The following is a 16833-nucleotide window of genomic DNA, read 5'->3' as shown; positions in this document are numbered from 1 at the left end:
CATTCTCCTGCCTCAGCATCCCATGTAGCTGGGACTAGAGGCGCCGGCCACCGCGTCCGGCTAATTTTTTGTATTTTTAGTAGAGACAGGGTTTCACAGCTTGATGGTCGCGATCTCCTGACCTCGTGATCCGCCCGTCTCGGCCTCCCAAGGTGCTGGGATTATAGGCGTGAGCCACTGCGCCAGGCCCTGAATATCTTTTTTAAAAAGTTACTAGAAATTTAGAAAATACAAAAAAACCATTTAATTCAACCTCAGTATATAAACACTTGAAGTTCAATGATTTTTCTTTAAAAATTTTTTTAGAGTAATACATGAATCTGATTAAAATAAAACTGTATAGAAGGGCTTGTAATAGAGTGCAATCTTTTCTACTCTCACAGTGGAATTTAGACCTATTAGACAAAATCTAGACCTGCAGGAATGGCCCTTAAGAGTCAGAACGCAGTGGCTCATGCCTGTAATCCCGGAACTTTGGGAGGCTGAGGCAGGTGGATCACGAAGTCCAGAGATGGAGACCATCCTGGCCAACATGATGAAACCCTGACTCTACTAAAAATACAAAAATTAGCCAGGTGTGGTGGCACGCGCCTTAAGTCCCAGCTACTCAGGTGCCTGAGGCAGGAGAATCGCTTGAACCTGGGAGGCGGAGGTTGCAGTAAACTGAGATTGCACCACCACACTCCAGCCTGGGGACAGAGTGAGACTCTGTCTCAAAAAAAAGAAGAGTCAGAACTGTGAAAATCAGAAGATCAGAAGCACTTTCCTGAATGGCATCCCCAGTAACTAGGACAGCTTCCACCTTAGCACAGATAGGAAATGGCAAACTTGACAGGAACCCATGTCCTGAGGCTCAGGGACTTGTACCAGGTCGGCTGTGTGAAACTGAGGAGGTTAGTTCTTCACCGAGTGTGTTTCCTTATGTTTAAAACGGTAATAACAACTGTCCTACCTGGAAAGAAAGAGGAAGGAAGGTTGAGAGGGTCCAGCGAAATCATGAAAAAGGGTTGGCAATGTAAACCCTAGACCGCTATGGCCCACAAACCACACTGGGCAGCTGTTAGTTTCTGTAACAAATAAATACAGTTTTACTGGTACACAGCCACTCTGTGTTTACATAGGGTTTATGGCTGGTTTTGTACTAAAGTTGAGTGGCTACTATAGACCATATGGTCTGCAAAGACAAAAGTATTTGCTATATGGCCCTTTACAAAAAATGAATTGGGGACCGGAGTTTTAGACCACTATGGTCTTTTAACAACCCCAAGTGTGTGATGGCTGAATTTCAGAATCAGAAAAAGCCTTTGAAGAACTTGGGAGTTGAGTGTCATCACTAGGTAGATCAAACCTGTGGCTGAGAAGGGCAAAATGATATGTCTAAGGTCACACACATTTGACGTGGACTTCTGGAGCACACCATTGTTACCACCAAGCGAAGACTACGAGGGGTGAGGATGTAAGCTGAGGATTGTGAGACCATTGGGGTCCAGTCTCAAGTTGAAATGGCCGGTTGTCAGTGGCCAATTTCTGAAAAGGGGACAGGTGAGCCTCATCTCAAGGCTGATCATGACTGAAACTTATCTGTGCCTGTAGCAGTAAAATCTGGAAGCGGAAAGCAAGCTTTCAAAGGCCCAAAGAGGCTCTCAGCCGGCAGCCTGTAATAACCTAGGGCTCCTCCATCTTCCTAGTCCACTGCAGGGGCTGGAGATGGGTGTGGCGGAGGTGGCTACTATTTACTGAGGCCTAGTGTGCTGTGTGCAACACACTTTCAAGAACTTACACAATCTCATTTGATCCTCACAGACACCATATGGAACACGTAATATCCCCATTTTAAGCTGTATATGCTGAGGCTCAGAAAGGTTAATGACTTGCTCAAGGTCACACAGCTGTGAAGAGGTGAAGACTCCACTAGGTCGATTTGACCTGCAAACCTGTTTTTAATATCATGACTCACGGCACAGCCCATTGGTTACAGCATTGAGGCCGGCACACAGCTGATAAGGGGGCCTGATGTCGGGTTCAAATCCCGGTCTATCAGTCCCGAGGACTAGCGGTGAGTCCAGATTGCACTTTCCAACCCAGCACAAGTTTCCTTCTCTTAAGAGTTCTTCAGCCCCGTCTCATCTTTCCAAGCATCAGAGCTCTTAAAGAGCTGGTTAGGGCCTCCCTCTCATTCCTCCAGGGCACCCAGAATAGGGTCCAGCCCCCGTGAGGACGTAGGTGGTCCTTAGCCAGCCCTTGGCGCCTACCCTGGGCGGTCGATAGCGCCAACTGGGAACAGCACGGACTCTGAGTCGGCTGCCACCAGCCCGCCGGGCGCCACTTACCTGCCGCGGGGCAGTGAGGGTCCCATCCACATCGAAGAGGCAGAGCGCTGGGGCAGGCGCTGCCATGTCCCCAGCTTCTAACCGCACCTTGCAAGACTCGTTGGCACCAGGAACTCAGCCCGGAACTTCCGAGTTCGGCCCCCGAGCCGCAGGGCACGTCGGGAAGAGGAGGAGACTCCGATACGACAACACCTGGGACAAGCGCCAGCCACGATTCCTGGACCGCAAATCCCACAGTGCAACGCGGATCACGCTCGCCTTGTACATTTGGGCATGCGCTCTCAGAGGTTCCGGGGGCCGGCGGGATTTACTTCCGGCAGCAGGCTGTGGAGCCATGGTAAGGAGACTGGTGGCCAGCGTTGAGGGGGTGATGCTCTTTGGGGGTCGGTCGGGGTCAGAGCTGGGGCAGGCAGGCACGACCCCCGAGTTTCGGACTTGGAGAATCCGTGAGGGGAAGCTCTGGCGTGGGTTACAATTCGCCATTCCCGGGCTTTCTCTGCCTTCCTTGCGTCACGTGCGCACAATAGTAATAGCTAAAACTCGCCGAGCTCTCACAGCGCATCAGATACTAAGTTGAGGGCTCTGAAACTATATTCTCGTTCACTGTGTTCTGAGCCCCCATTTTGAAAGCCAAAGAAACCGAAGCTCAGGGGTGTGGAGTGATTTGCTCAAGAATCCACAGGTAGTGACTGATGGAGCCAGAATTGGAACCAGAGCTTTTACTGCTTCACTACCCACCTAATAATATGTTTCTGATACGTTTTGGGGCCTCCCTGCCTCGCTCCTCCTCCTCCTCCGTTGTTTCCCCTTCCCCTGGCTAGGTTAAGAGAAAGCGGCAGTTCCCTCCAGCACCCAAGATAACGTATGAATCAAACAGAGAATTACAAAGTTTGTTGGGATAACTATCTCACAGATTTGTTGCTCGAGTTCCCCACTAAGACATTATTTAGTTTCCTGCTTGGGGAAATGTTCACACCGCCTTGTGGATCCATTGTCCAGCCCGGAGCTGGTACTCCCTAGATATGTTTTGAATTATTGAAGGCCGCACCTCCTTTCTTGTATTTATTTGGAATTGCCTGGTGGAAGGAGGACTCTGCTGCACTCACTGACTGTGTGTTCTTTGGTATATATCTTACCCTCTCTGGGCTTAGTTTCCCTAGTGGTAAAGTGGAAATAGTGATAACTATCTTAGATAGCTGTTGTGATGCCCACATGAGATAGCATCTGGCTTTACCCTTCCCTCCTCTGGCAATAATGGTGACCTTGCAGGATTGGCAGAAGCCTTGGAGTGTGGTGCTTTGCAGATGTTCACCGTGTGATGAATGTGGTTGAGTTCCATGAGAGAAATGGTCTACTGTCTCCCTTTCAGGCTGCCCTTCTCCGAGTTGTGCCTAGGTTTCGGGGAAAAGCTGCGTGGGAAAGGCCTCTCCATGGGCTGTGGTGCTGCAGTGGGCAGGAGGATCCTAAGAGGTGGGTGGGGAGCAGGTCACCCACCTCGAAGGAGAAACCACCAAACGCAGAGACTGAGAAATTCTGGATGTTTTACCGTTTTGATGCCATCAGAATCTTTGGGTTCCTGTCTCGACTGAAGTTGGCACAGACTGCCCTGACAGTAGTAGTTTTGCCACCAGCCTGTTACTGGTACTCCCAGGGCCTCCTGACTCTCAACACTGTGTGCCTGATGAGTGGGATATCGGGCTTTGCCCTGACCATGCTGTGCTGGATGAGCTATTTCTTTCGGAGACTGGTTGGTATCCTGTATCTCAATGAGTCTGGCACCATGCTGCGAGTGGCCCATCTGAGCTTCTGGGGCTGGCGGCAGGACACATACTGTCCCCTGGCAGATGTGATTCCCCTGACGGAAACCAAGGACCGACCTCAGGAGATGTTCGTGCGTATCCAGCGGTACAGTGGGAAACAGACCTTCTACGTCTCCCTGCGCTATGGACGCATCCTGGACAGAGAGCGTTTCACGCAGGTGTTTGGGAGACATCACATGTTTAAGTAAACAACTGGGGCCTGGACCTGTGGGTAACCCTGGGTCGCCTGGATTGACAGGAAGGCTGAGGGTGGGCGCAGGGCTGAAGAAAGGGGATTGGGTACTTGGAGACTTTGCCTGGGCCCCTGGGAACATGTGTTTTGTGATGAAGAAATTCACAAGGCAAGAGCTGGTGTCCAGGTTTAGGAAAAAGGCTCTAAGCAAGTTCTTACAGCACTGGTTTGTGACGTTCAGTCAGATAACGGCCAGAAGTTTTTGTTAAGAGCCAGTTCTTAGAAGAACCTATGCCAGGATCACCCAGACAGTCCATTGGTGTGAAATTGAAAGGCAAAGAGGTGTGGTGGGGGAGTGTAGGATTTGGAGTCAGAAGTCTCAGTTCTGTCACTTGTCCTGGGGTAGGTTACTGAGTCTCTTTGAACCATGGTTTTCACATCTGTAAAATGGAAAGTCCTGCTTGTTTCATGGGATGGATGTGGGAATAAATGTCAAACGTATGGCAGACTCAGCAGCCGAGAGCAGATAGTGTTAAGCATTTGGTCAGAGGTTTTAGCATGGAGAAAGGCTTCGAGCAGTCAGCAGGGACTTCCAGAGCCCTGTGCTGTGCCCCTCACATATCCAGCAGCAGAAAGGTCTGCCAGGATGTTAACTACACATCCATGAGCAGAGATGTCGTCCAAGTGGGCACGAAACCCCGTTTAAGATTTGTTCACCACTCTGAGGTCTAGAGGCTCTTGCTTTGGATGGCCCTGCAGTTTAATAAAGCCTAGTAGACCGTATGCTGGTACGTTATTTTATAAACTAAAGCCAGTTATATGCGTTGCCCTGCATAATTAATAATGTATGTTCATTATACAGTTTGTAACACAGTAAAGAGGAAGGAAGGCATGATCTTTATTATTTTGCCACTCGAAAGTCAGTAAGAATGTTTTATTGCCGGGGGCGGTGGCGCACACCTGTAATCCCAGCACTTTGGGAGGCCGAGGCAGGTGGATCACGAGGTCAAGAGATCGAGGCCATCCTGGCTAACGGTGAAACCCCGTCTCCACTAAAAAATACAAAAAAAATTAGCCGAGTGTGGTGGCAGGCGCCTGTAGTCCCAGCTACTTGGGAGGCTGAGGCACTCCATCCTGGGCGACAGAGCGAGACTCCCTCTCAAAACAAAACAAAACAAACAAAAAATAATAATGTTTTATTGTGTAGTCTTCCATTTTTCTTAACTGTACCAAGATAGACCTAACAAATTTATCCTTTTAATCATTTTTAAGAGTGTAATTCAGGGACATTAAGTATATTAACAGTGTTGTACAGGCTGGGCACAGTGCCTCACACCTGTAATGCCAGCACTTTGGGAGGCCGAAGTGGGTGGATCACAAGGTCAGGAGTTCGAGACCAGCCTGGCTAACACAGTGAAACCCTCTCTCTGCTAAAAATACAAAAATTAGCTGGGCACAGTGGCGAGTGTCTGTAATCCCAGCTACTTGGGAGGCTGAGGCAGGAGAATCGCTTGAACCCGGGAGGCAGAGGTTGCAGTGAGCCAAGATCGTGCCACTGCACTCTAGCCTGGGTGAAAGAACTAGACTCTGTCTCAAAAAAAAAAAGAGAATGCGAGCTGCGAGCAGGGACCACATCTTGTCCATCCCTGTGTCCCTGTCACATAGCATGTCCTCGATTTACTTAATGAAATGCATGGCCTTACAGAGCTTCCCGATCCCAAGGCAGAATTATGCATGCAGAGTGTTTTCCAAGACATCCCTAAGAGGTATATAACAGGCATTTAATAAGTATTGTCACCTAATTATTTAACAAAACCATTTCCACCAAAAAAGTCCACATTCACTCACGTTTCAATTATAAATTTTTTTAATTTAAGAATACTGACTAACACAGGAAACAGATTTAATTCATGGAATTGTGCATATGGTCAACAGTTACATTGTGACACGTTAATTTTTTTTATCATTTATTGGCACTGTCAACAGATTACTTGTAAACAAGATCACTTTGTATGCGTAAGTCTGTGATGGTACCTAGCTGTGGTTTTCTACCATGAGCTCATATATAGATATAGATAGGTAAGGTGTATAGATACATTAATGCTATGCACAATTTTGCATGGTTACTGAGCGTCAGTAAAAATTATAAAAAAACACCCATTTATAATAAAAGTGAGGATGTACTAAGACTTGCTATTACTGGACCTTGTTTTCTGTAAAAGTGATGCCACTTACTGGATGGTTACTAAACTCAATGGCACTAATGTATGATGGATTTGTTTCCAGACTGTTGGCCACAGAAGCACTTCTTCATGGCCCCTGCCCTGGACAGCAGCCTGTCCGCCGGGCTCCCCATGTTTTTACCAGTTTCTGCTGAGTTTCTACAATCTTGAGCGGTGCTGAGAATTCTTCTCCTTGAAATTCTTCCAGCTAAACCCCCACCCCCCGAAAGAGGATGTCTCAGGAACTCATTATGCCCTGAGTCAACAAGAACTTGTTGATAAATGGCTTAAAAGTTTTTACAAGAAGTAACTTCCCTTGGTAAGGGGTAAATAATAAATCTGGAATTTTCCAGATAAAACGATTTCATTTCTCTGTCAATGCCCCACGGGGAGAGAACGAAATATTGGAGCCCCTCTCCCTACCGGCGAGAGCCAATTTTCTGGTTGTGCCCTGGCTTAAAACCCTTTGGGCTCCGAGAACCATATTGAATATTTGCACCCAATGCTGAAGTTTTCAGGAGAAAGCCAATAAATGAATAATGGTTTGGTTTGCATTTTGCTTGCTTGTTAAATGAGGCCTTATTGAACCTTGGGATACTGCCTGTGGAATCTGGCTCCCCAGTGAAAGGTGTGAAGTCATGAGCTGATATGCCTTTGCATATGCTGTTCCCTCTCTGCAACACCCTTCCTTGCCTTGTCTGCTTGGTAAACTCTGGCTCATTCTGCAAAACACTGCTCCAGTGACACCTTTTCCTTGAAACCTCCTCTGACCCTTGGATGAATGGTGATGCTCCTTCCGACTTCCTCATGCTCTGACTCGCACCTCTGTCGTAGCCCTTGGTGCCTGCTTGTGTTGTTAGTTTACGGGTCTGGTTGTTTCCAGTGGGATGTGAGCCCCCGGGAGCAGGGCCAATGTTTTGTCTCATCTTTGTATTCCTGCTGCTCGGTACAGGGCCTGGGATGGTGCAGGTATTTAATGAAAGTTGGGTGAATGAATAAATGGTGAATGAATGAATGATGCATAAATGAATATAAAAACGAGTAAAACCTTGCAGAGAGTGGGAGGCATACATCACCACTTCGCTGGGAGTGCAGGTGACAGAGCTCCTGATTAAGAACGACAGATTTGCACTGACTGCAGGAATGCAAAGTGAACAAGAACTCACAAATTTGTATATGTTAAACTTGTCATCACCTTTCATTCCTCAACAAAAATAGGTCGATGACCAAGTCTGCGGAAGACTGGAAGCTAAAAAAAAGAAAAAGAAAAAAAACCCTCCTTTGAGATCTTTGGACGATTTGTTATTAAAAGAGCAAAGTGCTGAATCAGGAACCTTGATATGCCTATTTCCAAAATAGTCAACCAAGGCACCAGGAGATGAAGAGGCTTCCTTTCGGACAGATAATACAAGCCAGGCTTTCTCAGTCTCCCCACCAAATAATACTTCATTGCTGTCAGGCTATCAAGTTCTCTTTTAGGAGCATTTGAGGTCAAATCAGTTCCCAGAGTGTCTCACCTCCAGCAGAGATACCAGAGGCTCAGCCACTGCCCCGTTAAGCATTTCGGTATCATCTGCCTGGTAATCTCCATACTCGGTCCTCTCAGGAAAATCTCTAATTTCAGGAGGATCAAGTATAAGGAAACCATGTTGAACCGAGAGGCCGCTTTTCCATGCGTGGAGCCCTAGTGCCTTTAATTCACGGTGCCTCCCTCAAGAAGAAATCCAGCCCAGCAATGATTCCCTCCGGTGGGATAGCCAAGCTGCTCCCGGGGGTCTGCTCAGAAGCGATGTGAAGGTGGATGAGCAAAAGAGAGCAAGAGCCTCTCAGGCTGAGGGGGCCAGAAGTCAGACCCCAAGGTGCCCTAGGACACGTGATGCAATGGCTCTGCTGCCCCAGACCCTGGGGTGACGGGCCTGTGCTAGCCCTGGGGCTCACGTGTGTCCTTGTGGACACTCAGGCTACAGTTTCCTCCCACCCAGGTCCAGGTCTAGGTTGACATTTAACAGGGAGGAGGGAGTTTGGGGAATGGTGGATGCCAAGTAAGAACCACGGGTGGTGCCACCTGGGGATCCTCCAAGGGCAAAGCCCTGTCCAGGGCAGAATTCACAGTTCAGGGGATCCCCAGGTGCACTGAGAGGAGTGATTCTCATCTTCAGGGGGCCAGAGGACCGCTTCCCTTACCCCTGAGCTGAACCCTCTTGTCCCCACTTTACAGCCTTCCTCAGATCTGTCCAGTCCCTCCCTGCACTGTGCTTGGGGTATGCCCAGAGCTCCAAGGGCTGGGAGAGGAGGTGAGAACATGTTTGCTTGCATAGGGCGAGGGCGAGCCAGCATCCGTGATCACAGAATATGGCACTTGAGATGGACTGGCACCCAGGAGGCCCAGCTGCCAGTCCCAGGAGCAAATGTAATGCCCTTGACTGGTTTTTGGAAAAATTGCTGGGGTTGGTCAAGGTTGGGCAGAACTCTAGCCAGGACCTCCCATGGCCCTTCCCAAGACGAGTCCAGGGCTCAAGCAGGATCTCTGGGCTTAAATCATTGTGCACCATTGGCTCTGCAGGGAGGAAAATCAATACCGGCCCTTCCCTCCCCCACCTCCCCCAAGACCACCAAAAACGTTCCCTCCCCACAAGTCACCCTTCACTGTGCGTTCACCTCTGATACTTTTAAGTGAAAACATGAATTAGGCAAACGAATCAATTTGACAACTGTTGAGATCGGGGCTTTCTCACTGTAGTGGAAATGGCTGCTTTACTTGAAGTCTGCTAAGATGTCACTGAAAATATTGAGGAACAGGTGAGCATGGTGATCCCTGAAGACCAGCGTGGGACGGAAACGAATGGATTTGTCACCGCAGCCCCCCAACACCACACCTGAAAGAAGAGGCAGGAGGTAGGTGAGGAGCGTGGTTTCTCAAAGTCACATGCTGGGAGAGCTGGGAGGAAAGTGATGCCCGTTGGCGACGCTCATCCATCCATCCATCCATCCATCCATCAATCCATCATCATCCATCGTGGAAGCCCAGGCTTCCATCTCTCCTTCCTACCATCACCCATCCAGCCTTCATTTCCTTTCTCTCTCCCTTCATTCATCTCATCCATCATTCTCTTCTTCCTTTCCTTCCCTCCACTCTCCGTCTCTCCTCTGAGTGCCTGCTTTGCTGCCCCTGAACTAGGTCTGGTGACAGAGAGATCCCCAGATAAAGTCCTTGCCTTCCAGAAAGTCATGGAGGGGTGGGGAAAGAAAATAGGTAAGCAAATAAGTTGCAGAAGCACAGGCTGAGTCGGAAGCACGTGCGGGGTGCTGAGCTGTCACAGAGCAGGGACAGGCTCTGCTTATTTTAAAGGGTGACTTCACCAGTTACAGCTGGTGTCCTTTCCTTGTCGAGGTTGTGTATGCATTTTTTTTTTTTTTTTTTTAGAGATGGAGTCTCGCTGTGTCATCCAGGCTGGGGTGCAGTGGCACGATCTCGCTCACTGCAGCCTGCACCTTCCGGGTTCAAGCAATTCTGCCTCAGTCTCCCAAGTAGCTGGGATTACAGGCGCCCGCCACCATGGCCAGCTAATTTTTGTATTTTTAGTACAGATGAGGTTTTGCCGTGTTGGCCAGGTTGGTCTCGAACTCCTGACTTCAGCTGATCTGCCCACCTCGGCCTTCCAAAGTGCTGGGATTACAGGCGTCAGCCACTGCACCCGGCCTGTTTATGCCTTTGAGACCACGTTTTCTCATTTTTAAAATGGAGGTTGATTATCCCTGCCCTTCCGAGGCTGCTACAAGGATTCTATAAGATGGCACAAGAAGAAGACCTGACAATGTGCCTGACATAGAGTACGTGCTCTGAGCTCACCACAGCATCTGTCCTTACCCCTGCCACACATGTCCTCAGTGGCTTCCCATAGCTCCTAGGGTGAAGTCTCGCGTGCTAAGCCGGATCTGCAGGCCCATGTGACCCGGGCCTGGCCTCTCCTCCCCCAGCTTTGTCCCCTCCCATCCGTTCACCTTCACACCCCCTTCTTACCCTTTTACCACCTCTATAAGCTCCATCCCACCTCAGGCCATCGCATGCACCCTTCCCTCTGCCCGGAATGCTCTTCCTTACCTTCACCCGGCCAATCCCTGTTCATCAAGACTCAGGGGAAAATGCTACTTCCTCAGGGAAGCCTTCCCTGATTTCCTAGCCTCACCACTTGCTGCAGCTATTTGCTCTCTTACCTGCGTTTTCTCCTTCCCAGGACTTAACATTGCAATGGATTGTTTGTGAAATGCCATGTGTAAAGCCACGCCTTCCTGCTAGACTGCATGCTTCCTGAAGGGAGGGGATCTGAAGGTCTTTATTGTCACTGTAACTATCTCTGGTGTCCACTTACAACTCACCTTCTCAGCGAACACTTGTTGAGTAAATAAATGGATAAAGAAATCCCATTTGTAACGTTCACTGGAGAAGCACCATTCAGGCTATTTTCAGACCTGTGTACCACCTGCCCCCCACGCAAAATATTGCTGAGTACCTAGCAACATTTTGCAGCTACAGCAGGATACACTGGACGCTGATGAAACTCAGCAGCCACTCCTGGCCCCTTACCTTTGTTTCTGGCAATTAAAATGAGCTTATTCCGTATGGAATCATCGGGAGTATCGAAGGAGCAAAAGGTGCCTCGTCCTCTCACCCTGCTGATGAACTGGGGGTACCGGGCCTGCAGTGGGGGGAGACAAGGCCAGCGTCAAAGCCCATCACTTGTGTACCTGCTGGGCTTAATGGCTGTGCTTCATCAAAGGCCTTCCATGGTCCAGCCTTGGCCTCTGTATGGACAGCAGGACCTCCAGGGGGTTAAGAGCTCTGGTGACATTCAGGCCTGGGTTCAAAGCCCAGCTGTTCACATCTGTGTGAACAGCTCCTGAGTAGCTGGGATTACAGGCACCCGCCACCACATCTGGCTGATTTTTGTTGTATTTTTAGTAGAGACGGGGTTTCACAATGTTGGCCAGGCTGGTCTGGAACTCCTGATCTCAAGTGATCTACCTGCCTTGGCCTCCCAAAGTGCTGGGATTACAGGCGTGAGCCACTTCGCCCAGCTCAATGACGGGTATCTTTATAAAAAGAAGACAATTTGGAGACAGACACAGGCACAGTGGGGAGAAAGCCGTGATGCCAGAAGCAGAGTGAAGCCTCCACGGGTCAAGGAACGTGAAGGATTCCCGGCAGCCGTGAGGAGGTGGAGAGAGGCATGGGACAGATTCTTCCCCAGAGCCTCCAGAAGGAGCCAACCCTGCTGAAACCTTGATTTCAGACCCTGCCCTCCAAACTGTGAGAGCATAAATTCTTGTTTTAACCCACGCAGTTTGTGGTGATTTTTTACAGCAGACAAGGAGACAAATGCAGATGCCTAGTCTGGAGGCCCTTGATTTCACCTTACTCTCCACTGTCCATGTGAAGGACAGCAAACAAGGGCTTGGAAAACCCCAAATAATTTCAGGGTACTGGGGGCTGAGTTGGGGGAGCAAGTCTTACTTCACAGCAGCTCCTTAGTAGAAACTGGAGACACGGTCCTGTTCTGGGGTAACAGAGCCAGGCACTGTGTTAGACACTTACATACACAATTTTTCTATTTCTTTTTGTGGGGGGCGGGGTCTCACTATGTTGCCCAGGCTGGTCTCAAACTCAGTAGGGCTGAAGGCAATCCTCCTGTTTTTGCCCCCCTAAGTGCTGGGGTTACAGGCATGAACCCCTGCGCCTGGCAGTGGGCACACCCTTGAATCCCCTGCCAGTGAAGAAGGGCCCACTTTGGTCTACACACATGAGGAAACTGAGGCTCAGAAGTCCTTCCAGCACTTATTCTAGCATGTGCCTTGCACTTGTCAATTGCTGGGGAGCTGGCAGTTTGAACACAGCCCTCCCTCTCCCACCACAGTATGGCCCTGGGGAGGTTCAGAATAATGTCTCTTCCATTTAGACACCACTTCAGGCCTGTGTGCCACACTGACACACACACACATCCACACACCTCCTTACGGTTAGCAGTGACCACGTGACCAGCTCTTTGTCAAGTGTTGGAGGTGTTATGTGAGATTTCTGGGAAGGGTGCTAAAGACAAGAAGGGGGCCACTCTGTCCTTCCCTTCTTTTTCCTTCCTATTGCCTGGAATTGAGATGTGATGGCTGGAGCTCCAGGAGCCATTTTGGCCCATTATGAAACCTTGAGGGTGGAGAGTAATCCAGTCCCAGCAGTGGACAGCAGTGCTGACGAGTGGAAAGTATGCAACAGGTTGCACGGAGGAGGGAATAATGAACACATCAGAGGGGCTGAGAGAAGGAGTGCTTGGGGGCCTCACAAAGGGGGGATGTCAGAATTTGGTGTCAAAAGATAACCAGGGCCAGGCGCGGTAGCCCATGCTTGTAATCCCAGCACTTTGGGAGGCTGAGGCGAGCAGATCACCTGAGGTTAGGAGTTCGAGACCAGCCTGGCCAACATGGTGAAAACCCATCTCTACTCAAAATACAAAAAAATTAGTAGGGCATAATGACACATGCCTGTAATCCCAGCTACTCGGGAGACTGAAGCCAGAGAATCTCTTGAACCCAGGAGGCAGCAGTTGCAGTAAGCCAAGATTGCTCCACTGCACTCCAGCCTGGGTGACACAGCAAGACTTGCTCTTGAAAAATAAATAAATAAATTAAATAAATAAAAAAGATAACCAGTGCCGGCAGGCGCTGCCCAGCACTTTGGGAGGCTGAGGTGGGAGGATCGCTTGAGGCCAGGAGTTCAAGGCCAGACTGGCCAACATAGCTAGACTATGTCTCAATATTAAAAAAATCAAAAAAACAAAACCAGGAGTTCAGGAACAGGGGTTGGAATGGGATGGAGGGATGGAGAGGCATTCCCTGCAGAGGACACAGCATGTGCAAAGGCCCGGAGGCTAGGAGCAGCACAGCCCATTACAAATTGCTGGAACAGCAGGTGTAACACCATACTGAAGAGCTCCAGTGTTGCCCTGGAGGCTGCAGGGAGCCGTGGGTGGTGGGGGCTAGGCAGGGGAGGGGGTGGTACCTGGAGGTCCAGCAATCCTGTGAGCAGGACCTTCCCGGCATGGGCTGCGTTATTTAGCAGGTCCTCCCGCTTGATGATGTTGATGACCTCAGCCAGCAGCAGGTTCTTGGACGGGTCCCCCAGCCAGGTGTTGAAGATCCGGTAAGGCTGGAACAAGGAAGGGGTGTTGGAAGGGTTCATGCACAAGAGCAGGGGTCACTTCCCCCAGGCACCCCTCCTCCTCTCTCGAACAGGAGAGAAACTAACGTCTGCCAGAGGCTAGCAGGAGAATACACCCAATCTCACTGAATTCTTCCAACAGCAGCCCTGCAGGTAGGAACTGCTAAGGGGAGACCAAATCGTCCCATGCCCTGGGAAATCCATGAGTCCCAGGAAACCAAGACAGTTGGTTCCTTAACTCCTGTAACCCTCATTTTATACAGGAGGAAGCAGAGGTTCTGGGAGGCTAAGTGATTTGTCCAAGGCAAATGTGACTTATAGGTGGAGTTAGGACTGGATTGCCGGCAGTGACCCTCAAAGATCACCCACTTTGCCCCTCCATGAACGATTCAGGGTGGCCATGTAGCCAACTAAAACACCCTTCCCAGCGTCCCTTATGGCTAGAAGTGGCCACGTGACTGGGTTTTAGTCAAGTATTGGAAATAGACGTGTTATGTGAGATTTCTAAGAAGGCTGCTAGGCCGGGCGCGGTGGCTCAAGCCTGTAATCCCAGCACTTTGGGAGGCCGAGACGGGCGGATCACGAGGTCAGGAGATCGAGACCATCCTGGCGAACACGGTGAAACCCCGTCTCTACTAAAAAATACAAAAAACTAGCCGGGCGACGTGGCGGGCGCCTGTAGTCCCAGCTACTCTGGAGGCTGAGGCAGGAGAATGGCGGGAACCTGGGAGGCGGAGCTTGCAGTGAGCTGAGATCTGGCCACTGCACTCCAGCCCGGGCGGCAGAGCGAGACTCCGCCTCAAAAAAAAAAAAAAAAGGCTGCTAAAGAAAGAAGGGGGCTAATTTGTCCTTCCCTTCCTTTTCTTTCCTACTGTCTAGAATTGAGATGTGATGGCTGGAGCACCAGAAGCTGTTTTGGACCATGAGGCAACCTTGAGGGTGGAAACTACATGTAGGAATGGTGAAAGGACATTGGCCCCTGATGGCTGTGTGTGTGTGTGTGTGTGTGTGTGAGTGAGAATCTGTATGCGCACATGGCAGTACACAGTGTAGTGGGTAAGAGTATGGACTCTGGGTTGGAGTCCTGGCTTTGTCACTTAACAGGCTGTGTGACCTTTGACAAATGACTTAACCTCTCTGTGCCTGATTCCTTATTAGTAAAATGAGGATAAAAGTAACACCTACTTGGTTAGATTGTTCTCAGGATTAGAAGTGTATGAGAAATACTTAGAACTAGGCACACGGCAAATGCTCAGTCTGCTGCGGCAGCTGTCAATGATATGATTGTGTGTGCACACAGAGAGAAATCAGGAGAAGGCTGATGGTGGACTGCTCCAGAGCCAGCCTTACAGAGGGAGCTGGGAGGGCACACCACTGCTAATTGCATTGATAAGAACTGGGCCTTGGAAAACCTGCGACCCAGTAGGTGCCCACCCAGCTCCTCGATGGTGAGAAAGGAACAGTTAGGAGAAGAGGACGCTCCCTTCTCTGCCCTTGATGTAGAGAGAAGGCTGGATCCAACTCACAGCATTGGGCCTGAACTCCTCCTTGTGGAAGAAGCCCCCAGTCATCATCTTCTTGCTGAAGGTCATCACGTCTGCCGGGTCATCCAAGCCCCAGTGCTCGTGGGCCCAGAACTTGCCCGTGCAACCTCCTCCAGTCTGGACCTCATCCACCAAGAAAGCGCAGCCATGCTGGCCGGAGAAGAGAGAGGAGGGAGAAATAAACACCCGTGGGAGGCCAGAAACTCATGCCCTCCATAGCCAACCAGCTGCCAAACCCTGGGTCCACACACATCGTGCTTGTTTTCTGAACAGCAAACCAGCCCCATGTTCTTGAGCTGTGCACAAAAAAAACTAATCAAAACACTTAAGCTGAGCCGTTCCAACCAGAGCTGTATCTGAGTGTTTCCTAAAACTGCTAAGCTGGACCAAAAAAAAAAATCCGGAACATTAAATACTCCCTGCACCAGGCCGGGCGCGGTGGCTCAAGCCTGTAATCCGAGCACTTTGGGAGGCCGAGGCGGGTGGATCACGAGGTCAGGAGATCGAGATCATCCGGGCTAACACGGTGAAACCCCGTGTCTACCAAAAAATACAAAAAAAAAAATAGCCAGGTGAGGTGGTGGGCGCCTGTAGTCCCAGCTACTCGGGAGGCTGTTGAGGCAGGAGAATGGCGTAAACCCGGGAGGCGGAGCTTGCAGTGAGCTGAGATCCGGCCACTGCACTCCAGCCTGGGCGGCAGAGCGAGGCTCCGTCTCAAAAAAAAAAAAAAAAAAAACTCCGTGCACCAACACAGAGCGGTATGACACCTGGCTTCGGTCTCAGGTCTCAACCTCGTCAGAGGGAGCTGTGTCCAACAGTGAGGCCTCGGATGTGCTTCTGAGACTTCAGCTGCCGTGTTCTGCTTGTCACCAGGGCTATTTCTAACTCAGCGTCTGTGTTAAGTCAACTCACGTCTTATAACTTTTATCCGTGAACTTACTGGTTTGATTGCCAGTTATATATGCACAAGACATCAAAGCAAACACAAAACGTAAAGAAAGGAAATCAGTGTATCAAAGAGATACCTGCACCCCCATGTTTATTGCAGCACTGTTCACAATAGCCAAGATACAGAATCAATCTGTCCATCAACAGATGAATGGATAAAGTAAATATGGTACATACACACAATCGGCCAGGTGCAGAGGCTCACGCCTGTAATTCCAGCACTTTGGGAGGCTGAGGCAGGCAGATCACCTGAGGTCAGGAGTTTGAGACCAGCCTGGCCAACATGGCAAACCCCGTCTCTATTAAAAAAACAAAAATTAGCCGAGGGTGGTGGCACACACCTGAAATCCCAGCTACTCATGAGGCTGAGGCAGAAGAATCACTTGGACCCAGGAGGCGGAGGTTAGAGTGAGCCAAGATCATGCCACTGCAGTCCAGCCTGGGCAACAGAGTGAGACTCTGTCTCAAAAAAAAAAAAAAAAAAAAAAAAGAAAAAGAAAATATGGTACACATACACAATGGAATACTATTCAGCCGTAAAAAGAATGAAATTATGTCATTAGCAATGACGTGGATGGAACTACAGGACA

The 16833-nt window shown here is 49.7% G+C and overlaps 3 protein-coding genes across 3 annotated transcripts in view; 1 reads left to right on the top strand and 2 right to left on the bottom strand.

Annotated features, from left to right (window-relative positions):
- The window catches only part of PMM2 (phosphomannomutase 2), a 47772-nt gene extending 45282 nt beyond the window's left edge, over positions 1 to 2490 (bottom strand). The window contains exon 1 of the mRNA XM_011961381.1: positions 2331 to 2490. Coding sequence (XP_011816771.1) covers positions 2331 to 2396 — 66 coding nt within the window. The 5' untranslated portion in view covers positions 2397 to 2490. The remainder of the gene's footprint in view (positions 1 to 2330) is intronic.
- A 148-nt stretch (positions 2491 to 2638) lies between these two features.
- On the top strand, positions 2639 to 5103 carry TMEM186 (transmembrane protein 186). Its single transcript, XM_011961378.1, has 2 exons — positions 2639 to 2667; positions 3700 to 5103. The coding sequence occupies exons 1-2, from the start codon at positions 2665 to 2667 to the stop codon at positions 4336 to 4338; spliced, it is 642 nt and encodes a 213-aa protein (XP_011816768.1). The 5' UTR covers positions 2639 to 2664; the 3' UTR covers positions 4339 to 5103.
- Positions 5104 to 6166: 1063 nt separating this feature from the next.
- The window catches only part of ABAT (4-aminobutyrate aminotransferase), a 79650-nt gene continuing 68983 nt past the window's right edge, over positions 6167 to 16833 (bottom strand). Inside the window, exons 13-16 of the mRNA XM_011961429.1 lie at positions 15278 to 15445; positions 13593 to 13739; positions 11130 to 11241; positions 6167 to 9420 (exon numbers count right to left, since the gene is read on the bottom strand). Of these exons, the coding sequence (XP_011816819.1) occupies positions 9299 to 9420; positions 11130 to 11241; positions 13593 to 13739; positions 15278 to 15445 (549 nt within the window). The 3' untranslated portion in view covers positions 6167 to 9298. The remainder of the gene's footprint in view (positions 9421 to 11129; positions 11242 to 13592; positions 13740 to 15277; positions 15446 to 16833) is intronic.

The sequence above is a fragment of the Colobus angolensis genome, unplaced genomic scaffold (assembly GCF_000951035.1).
Source record: "Colobus angolensis palliatus isolate OR3802 unplaced genomic scaffold, Cang.pa_1.0 Scaffold55, whole genome shotgun sequence".
Classification (NCBI taxonomy): domain Eukaryota; kingdom Metazoa; phylum Chordata; class Mammalia; order Primates; family Cercopithecidae; genus Colobus; species Colobus angolensis.
The sequence above is the reverse complement of the archived record's forward strand: the minus strand, read 5'-3'. Positions and strand labels throughout refer to the sequence as shown.